General features: G+C 45.8%; 1 protein-coding gene across 2 annotated transcripts in view; it reads left to right on the top strand.

The window, feature by feature from the left end:
• Positions 1-17,558, top strand: part of AP1G1 (adaptor related protein complex 1 subunit gamma 1) — a 58,450-nt gene extending 40,892 nt beyond the window's left edge. The window contains exons 12-25 of one of the 2 annotated variants that reach the window (XM_040410163.1): positions 736-791; positions 909-1,022; positions 1,271-1,411; positions 1,510-1,564; positions 2,101-2,223; positions 4,747-4,836; positions 4,921-5,048; positions 5,159-5,263; positions 5,342-5,483; positions 9,761-9,887; positions 14,012-14,098; positions 14,404-14,564; positions 14,672-14,770; positions 16,360-17,558. In XM_040410163.1, the coding sequence (XP_040266097.1) occupies positions 736-791; positions 909-1,022; positions 1,271-1,411; positions 1,510-1,564; positions 2,101-2,223; positions 4,747-4,836; positions 4,921-5,048; positions 5,159-5,263; positions 5,342-5,483; positions 9,761-9,887; positions 14,012-14,098; positions 14,404-14,564; positions 14,672-14,770; positions 16,360-16,461 (1,530 nt within the window). In that variant the 3' untranslated portion in view covers positions 16,462-17,558. The remainder of the gene's footprint in view (positions 1-735; positions 792-908; positions 1,023-1,270; positions 1,412-1,509; positions 1,565-2,100; positions 2,224-4,746; positions 4,837-4,920; positions 5,049-5,158; positions 5,264-5,341; positions 5,484-9,760; positions 9,888-14,011; positions 14,099-14,403; positions 14,565-14,671; positions 14,771-16,359) is intronic. The other variant, XM_040410164.1, reaches the window with a different exon arrangement.
• The last annotated feature ends 907 nt before the right edge of the window (positions 17,559-18,465 follow it).

Genomic DNA, 18,465 nt, shown 5'->3' with positions numbered 1-18,465 from the left:
ATCCAATGTACGGCGCTGTGTTTGATGAGCAGTAGCGCTCACTGGAGCTTCTGGCCTCCTCAAACAGCCACCAATCTTTAAATTGATGACCTATCCTGAGGATATGCCATCAATATCAAATTCCTGGATGACCCCTTTTAAACCCTCAGTCAGGCCATGACACAGACGTGTGAATCCAGTCTAGAAACGGCAATTTTACTGGAGGCAGTTGCCGTGAAAATGACCTCAGCTGGATCCTTCACATGAAGAATATTTGTTGCAGAATTTACTGTGAAAATCTGTTCCATACGTGTGAATGTGGTGGTGTCTGCAGCAAGCGCATGGATTCTGCACACCTCATTGGGATGAACGGCCAGTAGCTGAAATTTCTGCAGCAGCTCAGCTGCATGTGAACAGTCACCAAATGATCCAATCAAGAACGTTTACGCTGATGAGATTAGAATGGCTTTTTAAGGGTTTTTTCACAAAGATATGACATGACTTTCTGATCAGTGGCAGTCTGACCTCTAGGACCCTCCCGATCCGAAGAATGAAGGGGAAAGACGGCATCATTGGGGGTCCAGGAGGTCGAGCTCCCACTGATTATAAAGTGACACAATCACTTTACAATATGTAAATACTCCTTTCACAATGTACCGAATTAGAAAATTGACTGGGACAATATTGCGCCATCTTATTATTATTATTATTATTATTATTATTATTATTATTTTTTTTTTTTTTTTTTCCCTACAGGTTTTAGCAATTAATATTCTGGGACGGTTCTTATTAAATAACGACAAGAATATTCGGTGAGTAATTTTGTATGTTTTCATATTCACTGTGGGAATCATGAGGCTTGCAGCAGGTAACGGAAAGCATGCACATGGTTGTGATCACCTCAGTATCTTGTTTGTTTTTCATTACAGCTATGTTGCTTTGACATCCCTACTTAAAACTGTACAGACGGATCACAATGCAGTCCAGAGACACCGCAGCACCATTGTCGACTGTCTGAAGGACCTGGACGTCTCCATTAAGAGGTAAGAATAGCTGATTGCATTGGATGTCCCATACGTAGATGTCCGGTCCAGTCGCCTGGCGTTATGTCAGTGACCTGTGTGCCGTGTTCTGGGACGGCCATATGATGATTACTGAGTGATCCATCGTCTGAGCTTCACTGCTGACACCAATAATCTGACTGCCTCCCCAGCTGTGACGTATACGGTATTTGCAGCGTGTTTTTTCAGTACATTTCTGACTCCGTTCTGTAAAAACCCTTGCATTGTAGGCGAGCCATGGAGCTTAGCTTTGCATTAGTGAACGGCAACAACATCCGGGGTATGATGAAGGAGCTGCTTTATTTCCTCGACTCCTGTGAACCAGAATTCAAAGCGGATTGTGCATCAGGCATCTTCTTAGCAGCAGAGAAGTGAGTAATGTCTGAGTGACTGGGACAGAGACCTCCACCAGCCACCGTGGCTGCACATAATGCTGCAGATTTGACTTTTTAATTCCTATTTCTTATAGATATGCTCCTTCAAAGCGGTGGCACATAGACACAATTATGAGAGTCCTCACTACTGTAAGTATCAGAAAACAGGGTTAATTTTAAATGGTTATTGCCATCTTGGACGTATACGGCACATCCATATAATATGCCGTAGATGCCTTTCCCCACATCTGTTGAGAACGGGGTCCCCCAACCTTTCTCATCAAGAGAGGCGGCTGTAGCTTCAAGGCGGAGAATTAATGGAGAAGGGACCGTCCATAAGCAGAGCGATTTTCCTTAAATTTTACAGGAGTCATGAAAGAGGTTCTGTAACGTGCTAGAATTAGAGCGTGCCGTGAACATGCATGGTCACCTCTCCATTCGTTTCCAGCCATCGGCTACATCACCAGGAGGGATGGGGTTGGGGGAGCACCCCACTCTGTTTAGGAGCAGGTTCCATAGAGGGAACCCGCATTGATCAGACATTTGTCTAACATAGGAATACCCCTTTAATTTTGTCTTCATTACTGTCCTCATTCCATTTTTTATTATCAAAAGGAACTACAGATAGAAGATCAGTTCTGTTTGGGAAACAGTTCACTAATCTGATTGTTAATCTGTATTTCTAGGCTGGAAGCTACGTGCGGGATGATGCAGTACCCAATTTAATTCAGCTGATCACTAATAGCAATGAGATGCATGAATACACTGTACAGAAACTCTATAAAGCTATTCTGGATGATATCTCCCAGGTAAGTGGCCACAATCCCTCCACTGGCTGCCACTGTATTGCTTCTGCACAAGCATTAGTCCACTTCAATCATGAGGACAGGAAAAGGGAGATTTGCGGGAAGCATAAACATGGATTTGTTTCTGAACTTATCAAATGACGTTTCTTGGAATATAATAAGTTTTTGTTTTGGAGTTTCTGGAAGCTGCAAATAAGCATTCAGAGGGTCCAGCCTGAGCGTGCACCTCAGTGGGAGAGAGGAATACGCCGCTGCCGGGCACCCCTGGGGGCAGCTTACTGTATCTCTTCTGGGAACAAAGGATCGGGCATGTTGAAACCCAGTGTGCCCGATCCTTTCCCAACATCTGTGGTCAGAGGATAGTAACATAGTTTATAAGGCCGAAAAAAGACATCTGTCCTTCCAGTTCGGACTGTTATTTTGCAAGTTGATCCAGAGGAAGGCAAAAAGACCCTGTGAGGTAGAAGACAATTTTCCTCACTTTAGGGGGAAAAAAAATTCCTTCCCGACTCCAATCAGGCATCAGATTAACTCCCTGGATCAACGACCCCTCACTAGTAGCTATAGCCTGTAATATTATTACACTCCAGAAATACATCCAGGCCCCTCTTGAATTCTTTTAGTGAACTCCCCATCACCACCTCCTCAGGCAGAGAGCTCCATAGTCTCACTGCTCTTACCGTAAAGAATCCTCTTCTATGTTTGTGTACAAACCTTCTTCCCTCCAGACGCAGAGGATGTCCCCTCGTCACAGTCCTGGTGATAAATAGATGATGGGAGTGATCTCTGTACTGACCCCTGATATATTTATACATAGTAATTAGATCTTCCCTCAGTCGTCTTTTTTCTAAAGTGAATAACCCTAATGTTGATAATCTTTCAGGGTACTGTAGTTCCTTCATTACAGCTATTACTTTAGTTGCCCTCCTCTGGACCCTCTCCAGCTCTGCTATGTCTGCCTTGTTCACAGGAGCCCAGAACTGTACACAGTACTCCATGTGTGGTCTGACTAGTGATGTGTAAAGTGGTAGGACTATGTTCTCATCACCGGCATCTATGCCCCTTTTGATGCAACCCATTATCTTACTGTCCTTGGCAGCAGCTGCCTGACACTGGTTTTTGCAGCTTAGTTTGCTGTTCACCAAAATTCCTAGGTCCTTTTCCATGTCAGTGTTACCGAGTGTTTTACCATTTAGTATGTACGGGTGACTTGCATTATTCCTTCCCATGTGCATAACCTTACATTTGTCAGTGTTAAACCTCATCTGCCACTACTCAGCCCAAGCCTCCAATCTATCCAGATCCCTCTGTAGCAGTATACTGTCCTCTGTAGTATATATACAGTACACTGTCCTCTGTAGTATATATACAGTACACTGTCCTCTGTAGTATATATACAGTATACTGTCCTCTGTAGTGTTAATTACTTTACACAGTTTAGTGTCATCTGCAAAAATTGATATTTTACTGTGCAAGCCTTCTATAAGATCATTAATATATTGAAGAGAATAGGGCCCAATACTGACCCCTGAGGTACCCCACTAGTGACAGTGACCCAATCTGAGTGTGTACCGGTAATAACCACCCTTTGTTTTCTATCGTTGAGCCAGTTACTTACCCACATACAGACGTTTTCTCCCAGTCCGAACATTCTCATTTTATATACTAACCTTTTATGTAGTACAGTGTCAAATGCTTTGGAGAAGTCCAGATACACGACATCCATTGATTCACCGCGGTCAAGTCTAGAACTTACCTCCTCATAGAAACTGATTAAAGGGGTTTTCCCATCTCAGACAATGGGGGCATATCGTTAGGATATGCCCCCATTGTCTGATAGGTGCGGGTCCCACCGCTGGGAACCGCACTTACAATGAGAACGGAGCCGGGAAATGAACAGAGGGCGCACTGCGCATGCGCAGCCGCCCTCCATTCATTTCTATGTGTCCTGCTCCATAGAAATGAATGGCAGCATGGGCCGCGCATGCGTGGTGCGCTCCCATTCACTTCTATGGGAGCAGCGCTTGGTGGTGGACGGACCCCGGGAAATCCGGGGTCCTCCAGCCACAGCGCTCTCCGCTTCGTTCTCGGTGTAGGTGGGACCCGCACCTATCAAACAATGGTGGCATATCCTAGCTATACGCCCTCATTGTCTGAGATGGGAATACCCCTTTAAATTAGTTTGACATGACCGGTCCCTCATGAAGCCATGCTGATATGGCGTTATTTGCTTATTTTCATTGAGGTCCTCAAAGATAGCATCTCTTAGAAAACCTTTAAACAGTTTACCCAGGTGGTCCCCATACATATTAGATCTTTCGTGTACCCCGGCCTAAAGTGTCCTTCCAGTTTTGCTCTCCTGCCCAGTGTGACATTGAGTGTGGAATGACGCAGCCGCAAATTGGGCGCTACGTTTTTTTTATTCTTCACTCTTTAGCACATGCAGTTCTTTGTGCGACCACTAAGTGGCACTGCTTTCCATGTATTTTATACTGGACGTCTGTTCAGTTTTGTTCTCTCTCACAGCAACCTCTGGTCCAGGTGGCCTCGTGGTGTATAGGAGAGTATGGAGACCTGCTGGTATCGGGCCAATGTGAAGAGGAGGAACCTATACAGGTACGAATGCAGTTACCTGCACGATGCAGGCGAGTCGTTTAGGCAATTGATGCAATATTTTAATGAGCTTTCTTTTCTGAACAGGTCACAGAAGACGAGGTTCTGGATATTCTAGAGAATGTTCTTATTTCTAACATGTCCGCATCAGTTACACGAGGCTTTGCACTGACGGCCATTATGAAAAACTCAACTAGGTTCAGTAACACTGTCAAGTAAGTACAAGGCTAGATGATGGGCTTCACCTGGATCCGAGCTGCACGAGAACCATGATTTTGGCTTTCGTCAAACTGTTTTCTCACCAAGTCCTCTTGGTTCCTTGCAGCCGCATTAAGAAGGTGGTTTCTATCTATGGGAGCAGCATTGATGTGGAGCTTCAGCAAAGAGCTGTGGAATATAATGCTTTATTCAAGAAGTATGACCACATGAGGTGAGAAGACCGACCCCATCTGTGAGAACTGCTGCCTTGATTACTTCATGAGCAATTCTAACATCTGATGCCTTCTAGGCCTGCACTTCTGGAGAGGATGCCTGTAATGGAGAAGACCATGACCAATGGACCAACAGACGTAGCGCAAACGAATGGTGAAGCGGAACCTGGAATCATAGATACCAAACCAGTTCCGTCTACTCAACCGCCAGCCAGCCAGGTATCTAACAGCGGTGCTAAGTCTATGAGGGTTAGCTAGTTCATTTTACCACAACGGAAGCATTCATTCTTATGTGGGATGTCTGGTTGCAATTATTTGCTTAAAGGGGTTGGACATAGCCCCTTCTTCACCCGTTCAGCCCCTATGAGTGAAGCATCAGAGCATGAAATGCATCGCGCAGGGCAAGGGCTGTTTTTTTTTATATTTTTTAAACTGCTAGCAGCGTTCCCGGAGACATCACCGGCACTAACGGCCGGTCTTTAGCACTTAGTGCTAAAGACTCTCCATTAGTGACGTCACTGCTAGGTGGAAACCTCCGCCTATCGTGCCCATCAGAAGCCCGGTACATTACCGGTTCTGTAGAAAAAGCCCTTGCCCTGCGCAAGGCAAGGGGGAGCATCTGAGCATGAAATGCTACAATGCTCCACTCATAGGGGCTGAATAGGTGAAGAAGGGGTTATGTCTAGCTTCAGCTCTGAACCCAGACAACGCCTTTAATGCCCAATCTAGATGGCTCTTGTCACTTTCCTTTAACGTTTTGTGCCCATTGACTCTGACCGTGCCTTTGTAGAAAGCCTATAGGAGTCAAGGTGGCACAATGCTTTCCTATCGCTGCCACATTTTGGATATTTTTTGCATATCGTAGCGATATTTGTCACCAGCCTCTATTCTTCCAACAACTTAATGAGTTGTGACATGGAAGCTCTACTATCAAACTGTGGCGCTTGCGTTTTGGGACAGTATCTGAAAATGACCGGATTCTTGCATCATTTTGGTAAGGGGCTGAGCTTTTCTTTCCTTAGAACTAGAGGCCCTTTTACCCTTCCTTCCCGACAGCCGCCTGCAGTGGAGGAGACACTGCATTTACAGAAATCCCAGCTCTATTCCAAAATCAAATGAGGAGCTTGTCCGACTTCATGTGGTTCCAAAACCAACAGATTGTCTCTCGGTGCAGGTATTGCTTAAAAGGAGTTTGTCAGCAGTTTTGACTACTTAAACCTCCTGACGGAGATGAGTAGGTGAGGGGTCAAGCTATTTAAATATATCTCAGGAGGGAGCTGATGTCCCTTCATGTGCAGCGTCCTGAGCTCTTCCCAATGTCTCACCTCAGTTCTAGCATCAGAGGACTGTTACAGCTGTCACTAAGATTAGGAGACGAGGGTTGGGGGTCGCCTTCAGTGCAGAGAGCCCAGAACCAGGGTCCGACTGGGAACTAAAAGTGGCCCTGGGAAAAAGAAAAAACTAAAAGTTTCCGCATGTTCTAAATTGACAGAAGGTCGGGCCAATATAAGTAGGTGGAGCCAGCAATACCACAGTGCAGCGCAAAATACTGCCCCAGCAGAACCAGATACCACAGTGCAACACAATATACTGCCCCAGCAGAACCAGATACCACAGTGCAGCACAATATACTGCCCCAGCAGAACCAGATACCACAGTGCAGCACAATATACCACCCCAGCAGAACCAGATACCACAGTGCAGCACAATATACTGCCCCAGCAGAACCAGATACCACAGTACAGCACAATATACTGCCCCAGCAGAACCAGATACCACAGTGCAGCACAATATACCGCCCCAGCAGAACCAGATACCACAGTACAGCACAATATACTGCCCCAGCAGAACCAGATACCACAGTACAGCACAATATACTGCCCCAGCAGAACCAGATACCACAGTACAGCACAATATACTGCCCCAGCAGAACCAGATACCACAGTACAGCACAATATACTGCCCCAGCAGAACCAGATACCACAGTGCAGCACAATATACCGCCCCAGCAGAACCAGATACCACAGTACAGCACAATATACTGCCCCAGCAGAACCAGATACCACAGTACAGCACAATATACTGCCCCAGCAGAACCAGATACCACAGTACAGCACAATATACTGCCCCAGCAGAACCAGATACCACAGTACAGCACAATATACTGCCCCAGCAGAACCAGATACCACAGTACAGCACAATATACTGCCCCAGCAGAACCAAATACCACAGTGCAGCACAATATACCGCCCCAGCAGAACCAGATACCACAGTACAGCACAATATACTGCCCCAGCAGAACCAGATACCACAGTGCAGCACAATATACCGCCCCAGCAGAACCAGATACCACAGTGCTGCACAATATACTGCCCCAGCAGAACCATATACCACAGTGCAGCACAATATACCGCCCCAGCAGAACCATATACCACAGTGCTGCACAATATACCGCCCCAGCAGAACCAGATACCACAGTGCAGCACAATATACCGCCCCAGCAGAACCATATACCACAGTGCAGCACAATATACCGCCCCAGCAGAACCAGATACCACAGTGCAGCACAATATACCGCCCCAGCAGAACCAAATACCACAGTGCAGCACAATATACTGCCCCAGCAGAACCAGATACCACAGTGGAGCACAATATATTGCCCCAGCAGAACCAGATACCACAGTACAGCACAATATACTGCCCCAGCAGAACCAGATACCACAGTGCAGCACAATATACCGCCCCAGCAGAACCATATACCACAGTGCAGCACAATATACCGCCCCAGCAGAACCATATACCACAGTGCAGCACAATATACCGCCCCAGCAGAACCATATACCACAGTGCAGCACAATATACCGCCCCAGCAGAACCATATACCACAGTGCAGCACAATATACCGCCCCAGCAGAACCATATACCACAGTGCAGCACAATATACCGCCCCAGCAGAACCATATACCACAGTGCAGCACAATATACCGCCCCAGCAGAACCATATACCACAGTGCAGCACAATATACCGCCCCAGCAGAACCAAATACCACAGTGCAGCACAATATACCGCTCCAGCAGAACCATATACCACAGTGCAGCACAATATACCGCCCCAGCAGAACCATATACCACAGTGCAGCACAATATACCGCCCCAGCAGAACCATATACCACAGTGCAGCACAATATACCGCCCCAGCAGAACCATATACCACAGTGCAGCACAATATACCACCCCAGCAGAACCAAATACCACAGTGCAGCACAATATACCGCCCCAGCAGAACAAGATACCACAGTGCAGCACAATATACCGCCCCAGCAGAACCAAATACCACAGTGCAGCACAATATACTGCTCCAGCAGAACCAAATACTACAGTGCAGCACAATATACCGCCCCAGCAGAACCAAATACCACAGTGCAGCACAATATACTGCCCCAGCAGAACCAGATACCACAGTGCAGCACAATATACTGCCCCAGCAGAACCAGATACCACAGTGGAGCACAATATATTGCCCCAGCAGAACCAGATACCACAGTGCAGCACAATATACCGCCCCAGCAGAACCATATACCACAGTGCAGCACAATATACCGCCCCAGCAGAACCAAATACCACAGTGCAGCGCAATATACTGCCCCAGCAGAACCAGATACCACAGTGCAGCTCCTGCTGCAGTATTCCACTGTATTACCATCCTGATGATGACGATACAGTTGAATTCAGGAGAGCACCTGCCAGCTGCATAAGTAACTGATGCTCCTATGATTTATCAAGGCTCAGAGCCTCAGATCATTATGTACCTGGCTGGCGGCCGTGAGGAGGGCTCTGATGTATCCCTGGTTATCGGCCCACTGGGAAATTTCCCTGTAGGGTCTACGGTCAGTTCTCTCCTGTCCAGGACACTGTACTTTTAGGAACTGTCTCCAACGCACTTGCAATCACGATGCCGGGAGCGTTAGAACTTCTCCATGGTCATGCAAGAAGCATGAACACCAAGGTATGTTTAAAGCCGCTTTACTTCTCACCTTTCTACCTTTTTGGCAGCAATTTTGAAATGAAAAAAAAAGCTGATGGGACTCCCTTTAAGCTGTATCCTAATTACAGTAGCTCTCAGACTGATTGGATGGGGGCACTTTGTGGTCAGTCACTACACTTGTGTACTGAAAAGCTTTGCAGCCATGACTACTTGGTGCCTCTGGACCAATGAGGCAGAGAGGCGCTGTAATTAATATGTGGCAGATGCTTCTGGATGGCAGAAAGATCGGGTACGTCCACACGGGACACGCTCTCTGTGGGTCTGCATGTGGCAGGACTGCAATATTTTACAATACCTGTACCAATGGATATGTTTTCTATACTGTTGCTAAAATGCAGACGTTGCTAAAAATGTGAACATCTGGTGATAAAATTCCAGCTGCTGCTGAGTCATTCGGACTCAGGGAGATTTCTGTTTTCAAGAATACATCTGTTTTATCTTTTCTTCACAGGCCAACGATTTATTAGATCTATTAGGAGGAAATGACATTCAGCTGGTTATACCCACTGCACCACCTCCGAAACAGTCCACTGTGGGAGGAGAACTTCTAGATTTACTGGGCGATCTAAATCTTGGAGGTCAGTGTTTGATTAGGGGATGACTGTGCTAAAGGGGTTTCAGAGAGTGACGTCAATGATTTTTTTAACCCCTTCCCGACATATGAGTGACTTGCCTCATTTTGACGTACTATTACGTGATGGTGATCAGGAGCGGTGCACTCGTCTCCTAGGCAACCTGTCCAGCCCCAGGCTCGTCTCCTAGGCAACCTGTCCAGCCCCAGGCTCGTCTCCTAGGCAACCTGTCCAGCCCCAGGCTCGTCTCCTAGGCAACCTGTCCAGCCCCAGGCTCGTCTCCTAGGCAACCTGTCCAGCCCCAGGCTCGTCTCCTAGGCAACCTGTCCAGCCCCAGGCTCGTCTCCTAGGCAACCTGTCCAGCCCCAGGCTCATCTCCTAGGCAACCTGTCCAGCCCCAGGCTCGTCTCCTAGGCAACCTGTCCAGCCCCAGGCTCGTCTCCTAGGCAACCTGTCCAGCCCCAGGCTCGTCTCCTAGGCAACCTGTCCAGCCCCAGGCTCGTCTCCTAGGCAACCTGTCCAGCCCCAGGCTCGTCTCCTAGGCAACCTGTCCAGCCCCAGGCTCGTCTCCTAGGCAACCTGTCCAGCCCCAGGCTCGTCTCCTAGGCAACCTGTCCAGCCCCAGGCTCGTCTCCTAGGCAACCTGTCCAGCCCCAGGCTCGTCTCCTAGGCAACCTGTCCAGCCCCAGGCTCGTCTCCTAGGCAACCTGTAATACACTAACAGCCGATGCATTTTTTTTATAAAAAAATAATAGCTTCAAGTAAAAAAAAAAAAAAAAGCCCCTTTCCCCTGATTTTATAATAAAACATCACACATATTAGGTATCACCGCGTCCGTAACGACCGACTTTATAAATATATCACATGATCCACCCCGTCTGAGAAACACCATAAAAAAATAAATAAAAACTGTGTAAAAAAAAGTCATTTTTGTCACCTTACATCACAAAAAGTGCAACACCAAGCGATCAAAAAAGCACAAATGTCACACAAAATGGTACCCATAAAACCGTCACCTCATCCCGCAAAAAAATTAGCCCCTACATAAGAAAATCGCTAAAAAAACAAACAAAAAACAAAACTATAGCTGGCAGAACATGGAGACATTAAAACATAATTTTTTAGTTTTAAATATGCTATTAATGTGTTAAAGTGAATAAAAAAAAAAAGGATTCATATTAGGTATTGCCGCTTCCGTAACAGCCTGCTCTATCAAAATATCACATGACCTGACTCCTCAGCTGAACACTAAAAAAATTTTTAAAACAGTGCCAAAAAAAGCCATTTTTTTTTTCACCTTACATCACAAAAATTGCAACACCAAGCGATCAAAAAGATGTATGCCCCCAAAATAGTACTAATCAAACCGTTACCTCATCCCACAAAAAATGAGACCCTACCTAAGACAATCGGTCCAAAAAATAAAAAAGCTTTAAAGCTATGGCTCTCAGACTATGGAGACCCTAAAACATCATTTTTTTTTGTTGTTTCAGAAATGCTATTATTGTGTAAAACTTAAATAAATAAGAAAAAGTATACATATTAGGTATTGCCACGTCCGTAACGATCTGCTCTATAAAAATATCACATGACCTAACCGCTCAGGTGAACGCTGTAAAAATAAATAAAAACTGTGCCAAAACAACAACATTTTTTGGTCACCTTGCCCAATAAAGTGTAATAATGAATGATCAAAAAAATCGTATATACCCAAAAATGGTAGCAATAAAAACGTCAACTCTTCCTGCAAAAAACGAGCCCCTGCACAAGACGATCGGCAGAAAAATAAATAAGGCGTTCAGAAAATAGTTACACAAAAACATAATTATTTTTTTTTAAATGCTTTATTATGTAAAACTGAAACAAAGAAAGTAGACATATCTGATATCATTGCGTCCGTAACAACCTGCTCTATAAAAAAAAAAAAAGCACTTGATCTGCCCTATCAGATGAATGTTGTAAAAAGTAAAAACGGTGCCAAAACAGCCATTTTTTGGTTACCTTGCCTCACAAAAACCGTAATATAGAGCAAATAAAAATCATATGTGCCAATAAAACTGGCACCTTATTCTTTAGTTTCCAAAATGGGGTCACTTTTTGGGAGTTTCTACTGTAAGGGTGCATCAGGGGAGCGTTAAATGGGACATGACATCTAAAAACCAGTCTAGAAAAATCTGGCTTCCAAAAACCATAGGGCGCTCCTTTTCTTCTGCGCCCTGCCTTGTGCCCTTACATCAGTTTATGACCACATGTGGGGTGTTTCTGTAAACTGCAGAATCAGGGTAATAAATATTGAGTTTTGTTTGGCTGTTAAGGCTACTTTCACACTTTCGGCAGGCAGTTCCGTCAATCTGTATACAAACGGACAGTCATACGGACAAACGGATCCGTTTCTATTTCCCCCCCCCCCACATTTTTAAAGGTCTGCGCATGTGCAGACCGGAATAGTGGATCCGTCAATGCGGTAATTTTAATGCCGGATCCGGCACTAATACATTTCAATGGAAATTTATGACGGATCCGCCATTCCGGCATGTGTTCCGGAATTTTGGACGGAGATAATACTGCAACATGCTTTGGTATTTTCTCCGTCCAAAACGCCGTTCAGTGACTGAACTGAAGACCTCCTAATACATACTGAACGGAATGCTCTCCATTCAGAATGCATTAGGATATAACCGATCAGTTCTTTTCCGGTATTGAGCCCCTAGGACTGAACTCAATACTGGAAAAGAATAACGCTAGTGTGAAAGTACCCTAACCCTCGATGTGTGAAAGAAAAAAATGGATTAAAATGGAAAATCTGCCAAAAAAGTGAAATTTAGAAATTTCATCTCCATTTTCCTTTAATTCTTGTAGAACACCTAAAGGGTTAACAAAGTTAGTAAAATCAGTTTTGAGTAACTTGAGGGGTGTAGTTTCTAAAATGGGGCCGTTTATGGGTGGTTTCTACTATGTAAGTCGCACAAAGTGACTTCAGACTTGAACTGGTCCTTAAAAAGTGGGTTTTGGAAATTTTCTTAAAAATTAAGAATTTCTTCAAAAATTCTAAGCCTTCTAACGTCCTAAAAAATAAAATGACATTTACAAAATGATACAAACATAAAGGAGACATATTGGGAAAGTAATAAATATTTTATGAGGTATCACTTTCTGTTTTAAAAGCAGAGAAATGGAAATCTAGAAAATTGTGAATTTTTCTAAATTTCTGGTAAATTTGGGAAATGTGAAATATATTGACTCAAATTTATGACCATCATGAAGTACAATGTGTCACGAGAAAACAATCCCTCTGAATGGCTTGGATAAATAAGTGTTCCAAAGTTATTACCACATAAAGTGCCACTATACAATGGACGGCGCTGTGCTTGGGAAGCTGTGAGGAGGCCGCAGCTGATCGTCTGGGGTGCCGAGAGTCTGTTCCCCGCCAATCTAATATTCAGTTGTCAGTGCAGAGTGGATCCAGCAGGTGGCAGCAGAAGTTCTTCGTTTACCTATCTCATTCGCTTGGATCCACTTCTGGCTTTGGCTCCGCAAACTGCCACAAAAGCTGCCTTTGTGGCTTGGGCCTTAGGAAAGCTTTCTTGCCTGATCCTAGCCGAATCCAATCCAGCAGTCGGATGTATAAGGCCGGGTTCCCGTGTATATGGACATCCATGCTTTAAAAAACGCCAGAGCTCAGTGCGGGTAAGCCGTTCGGGCCCTGGGCGCACAACGCTCCCCGGGAAAGCTGCCTCAGATGCCGTGGTCAGAATTGTTCACAGCATCAATGTCTGCAATCGGTGTTATCGCCGATCAGACAGGGGTCTGCTGTGTGAAAGTGGAGTGGAGCGGACATAATCTTTAAAGAGACAACATCTGCCGTACATGTGCAGCTTATATCGTCAGGGAGTTAAAATGCTAATAGCTTTTTGGTTGAAATGTGGAAATTTTTCACTGATTTGGGTAGAACACAGAAACGTCACAGGTTGTGTGGGATTGTAGCTCGGCTCCACTGAAGTGAAGCAAACGGAGTTGTAATGCCGCACACAACCTGTGGACAGTTGGGGCACTGTTTTTGGAGAGCAGCCATGTTTTGCTAATCTGGACAATCCCTAATAATAGTCTTTATTTTACTTCTATTCGATCAGCTCCTCCAGCACCTGTCCCTCAGATGCCTGCACCCCAGCTCTTACTAGATGGACTGTCAGGCCAACCTCTCTTCAACGAAATATCAGGTCAGTACAAAGTCCCCTCTCCTTCTGTATTGAAATATTAAAAGGTGCCCATCATTTTGGCAAACTTCTGACGTGTGACATTTTTGAGGTGCGGAGGAGATTACCTGAGCGTTGCGCAACGCCTCTTCATTTTCGCACAGCTCTCCAAGCAATCAGTGTACAGATTCATAGAAAGTGCATAGACCTTCTATAAATCCATACACCGCTCTCTAACGAGCGGACCGTCACAGAGCTCCGCTGGTCGCTTCTGCCCCTTTATCAGTACTCGACCCCCCCACCAATGACTATTCCTCCCATCTCTCTAGGTATTCCACCCATCACTGCTTACAACAAGAACGGCCTGAAAATAGACTTCAGCTTTGAGCGGTCCAGCACAAACGCCAGTGTGACTGTGATTACAACTCAAGCGTACAACAGCACAGACGGCGAGATGACCGACTACGTGTTCCAGGCGGCTGTACCAAAGGTAGCCCTTCTGCGGTTGCAGCAGTTGGACAGTATTGTCATTGCCTGTGTATTTTCAGTTTTTAGGCCCGAGGCCAAGAACGATCACTGATCTGTTTTTACTTTCAGACGTTCCAGCTTCAGCTCCTATCCCCGAGCAGTAATGTCCTTCCACCCTTCAATGCTGGTAGTGTCACGCAGGTCATTAAAGTTCTCAACCCCCAAAAGGTAAATGTGCGCACACAATAGCAATTCACACAGGGAGCGATATGCTGTGGCGTTTAAGCTGCGCAATTGTGGGTGGAAAAGATGCAACTTTTTACAATTGCAGCAAATATCCACAATCCGCCTAAAACACTCAGCGGATTTCTGCCTCTGGTTGCTGACCTTAGCTGCGGTGCGGGTGCCTGCTGTTTCATATGCCGGCTGTGGACATTTAACTACTCAGATGCTCAAATGTGACCACTGCGTCTGAGAAGGCTAAAAACCCGGAAACGCACCCTTCTGGGTCAGGTGCGCTTTTACCCCAGCAGAGATCTGGCAAAGCGCCCTGTTGTAGTAATGAGCTCATTATTAGTCTATCCCAGTTCAGGCCAGAAGGTGGCAGCACTGAACTGGCATATAGTGACTTCTGTACAGAATAAGGGAAAATTCACACGACAGGATGTGGTTTGCGGTCAGCAAATTGTGGATTCGCTAAACACAGATACCGGCTGCGTGCGTTCCGCATTTTGCCTATTGTCTGGACATGCTCTATCTTTTTTGCAGGGCCGCAGAGCAAAACTACGGATGCGGGCCCATCTTTTAAAATGAATTGGTCCGCACCCGTTCTGCAAAATTGCTGAATGGATGCAGATCCAGAACTTGTGGTCATGTGAATGCATCCATCAGGAGTAAAGTTACAGTTATCTGAGGATTGCAAGTTGTGGTTCACTTGGGAATTTTACAAAAAGTAAAAAAATGTTTTGGGAAAAAATATATAAAAATTCTACAGTATTAAAACGCAAGAAAAACTATACATATGTGGTATCGCTAGATTCATACTGACCTGGAGAATAAAGGGCACAAGCCAGTTTTATTGCATAGTGAAAAAAAACAGTGGCGGGAATTTCGTTTCCCCCCCCCCCCCCCAATTCCACCCCGTTCAAATATTTTTTATTTTTTTCCCTGCTTTCCACAACATCCTATGTAATATTAAATGGTGGCATTAGAAAGTCCAACTTGTCCTGCGAAAAATGAGCTCTCCTACGGCTAGGTGAATGGGAAAAATAAAAAAAAGTTATGGCTCCGGGAAGCGTGAAGCAAAAATGGAAAATTGCTGCGTCAGGGAGGGGTTAAAGGGGTGTGACTGTCTTAGAAAATGAGGCTTATTCTATGGCCTCATGCACGCGGCCGTTGGGCGTGGCCGTATTGCGGCCCGCAAACTGCGGTTCGGCAATCCACGGCCGCCGGCCGTTTGCACCCCACATCACGGATGCAGACCGCAATTGTGGTCCCCAATGCACGGAACGGCCGTGTGCATGAGGCCTTTGTCTAATGAAAACGTATGCATTTTTTGTATGTTTGGTGCCGTTTTTAAGATCTTTGCTTGCTGTCATCAGTAGGAAACTACATTGTTTAGCTCCTATGGATGAAAGAATCTGTCCTGGCCATGTGACGGAAACGTGGCTGCATGGCTTGTTGCATGACAAGGGGACTGCACCCGCGTGCCTGTCACATGAACACGACTGGAAGTAAACAATGAAGGCGCCAATAATTAATGTTCTCTTTCCTGTTTTATATATGAACTTATTTTTTCTTTTTTTTGTTCCCTGCAGCAACAGCTGCGTATGCGGATCAAGCTGACCTACAACCATAAGGGCTCGGCTATGCAGGACCTTGCCGAAGTGAGCAACTTCCCTCCTCAGTCCTGGCAATAAGACGGCGCTGCGTCTCCTCTCACCCTCCCCACCCAAGATGAAGGAACTCTGGGCTGGAGCCAATGCCCTTGGATTGCCAACGATTGCACTTTGGGCCTTGGGGTAGCTGAAAAGGTTGAGGGACATTCTGCAACCGAGTGAAGCAATGAACACAAGGCAAGGACACTGCTGCCTCTCTCCTCCTCAACGCAAGAGGGAGCAGCCTGGCCTCCTCCAACCCTTCCCGCCCGGGAATAAGAGCTGATTTTCCCAGGCCGGATCTCATGGGATTATTTTTTTTTTTTTGTGTTCTTCTCCCCCCCCCCCCCCCCCCCACATTTTCTCCTCTGTACATTCCTGCAGACATGTTCCCACTCAGACGCCTTCCAGGCTCCTTTCTTCACCTCTCTCTCTAGAACGGAGAGAAGCTCTTGTTTTTAGAATAAACATCCTAATCCGAGGAACGAATCGCCGCTCCCTTCATTCTTCCGGATACTTAATGCCCCTCCAAAAAAAGTGCTAGTTCTGCAGCCTAAACTTTAAGCCCCCCCCCCTGAATCTGCCGCTCGGCACCTGATAGTAACTTCTTTGTAAATTACTACTGTTAATCTCTTGCAATGAGCTGTGTCCAGGTTACAGCGCCTCCCGCAGGTTGCATCGGGTCATAGGGCAGGGAAGTAGTGAACGCTACAGAGGTGGCCTGTCCTGGATCTCTGTAGATTTGTGGTACTGAAGCCGTGACTTTCAGTAGGTAGGATGCACAGATGTAAAGGAGCTGACTATACAGTATCTGATTTATATAAATATATATATTATTTTTTAATTTTTTCGTTAGTTGCAGCTGCTAATTTCTTAATCATTTGTAGATTTTGCTGGGCCTGCTAAGGGGACGGGAAAAGCGGCGTCGCCCCTCAAATGAAATTATTCTGTAAATAATAAGGGGGACGGGGGTGACGGCAGCTCCGACGTTCTCACGGGAGGCCCTAGCTGGGAATGATCCGCCCGCCCCTCTCTGCCGTTAGGCCGCAGGCCTGTAGAAACGGTTTCGCCGGTGAAATGAGCTCGGATCATTCGTTAAAGAACAAAAGCAGCAGCGGCAAGATACAAAAAGACAAACTCCTGCCCCCTTTGCCCCCGCAGTCCCGGTGTGGCCTCTAGCAGGCAGTCTCCTAATACTTGGGCAGACATTTTATTTGCCACATGTTGGTACTCTGTGTTTTTATTTTAGTTTTTTTCTTTTGGGGCTCCCTACTGCAAAATCATCTAATTCCCGCCCCCGTTCCAGTACGTTAAAACCTTCTTCAGACCCCCCCCCCCCCACACCTCATCTCTTGCCCACCCTCCCCCTGGCAGCCTCATCGGAAGGAACATTCAAATTCCGTCTGTGAGTGGGGTGGATAACGAACTGCTAATTACCGCAGACTTATTTTTGAGATGTAAAAGCAAAACTTGTAAAAAAAAAATAAATAAAAATTAAACAAAAAAAAAAATAAGTCATCGGGGAGCATTAAGGGTGTAAACATTTTCATGGGTTACTAGACTGCTGTGTATTATCGTCTTTTGGTTGAAACAAATTATGAAAAGTGACTAATAAAGAGTTAAAAAAAAAGACGACTTTGATTATGGTTTTGTACTTAACTTTTAGAGGTTTTGCCATTAAATTAGGTGACCCTTAGGGCTCATGCACATGAACGTCTTTTGTGTTCAGTATGCGTTACTTAGGCCTCATGCACACGGCCGTTGTTTTGTTCCGCATACGAACCGCAGTTTTTGCGGCTCGGATGCGGAGCCATTCACTTGAGTTGGGCCGCAAAAGATGCGGACAGCACTCCGTGTGCTGTCCGCCTCCGTTGCTCCGTTCCGTGGTCCACAAAAAATATATAACCTGTCCGTTTTGCGGACAAGAATAGGCAGTTATATTAATGGCTGTCCGTGCCGTTCCGCAAATTGCGGAACGCACACGGACGCCATCACATTCCGTGGCTCTATTCAAGTCAATGGGTCGGCAAAAAAAAAAACGGAACA

The sequence above is a fragment of the Bufo bufo genome, chromosome 10 (assembly GCF_905171765.1).
Source record: "Bufo bufo chromosome 10, aBufBuf1.1, whole genome shotgun sequence".
Classification (NCBI taxonomy): Eukaryota; Metazoa; Chordata; class Amphibia; order Anura; family Bufonidae; genus Bufo; species Bufo bufo.
Note: the sequence above shows the minus strand (reverse complement) of the source record. Positions and strands in the feature narration are given on the sequence as shown.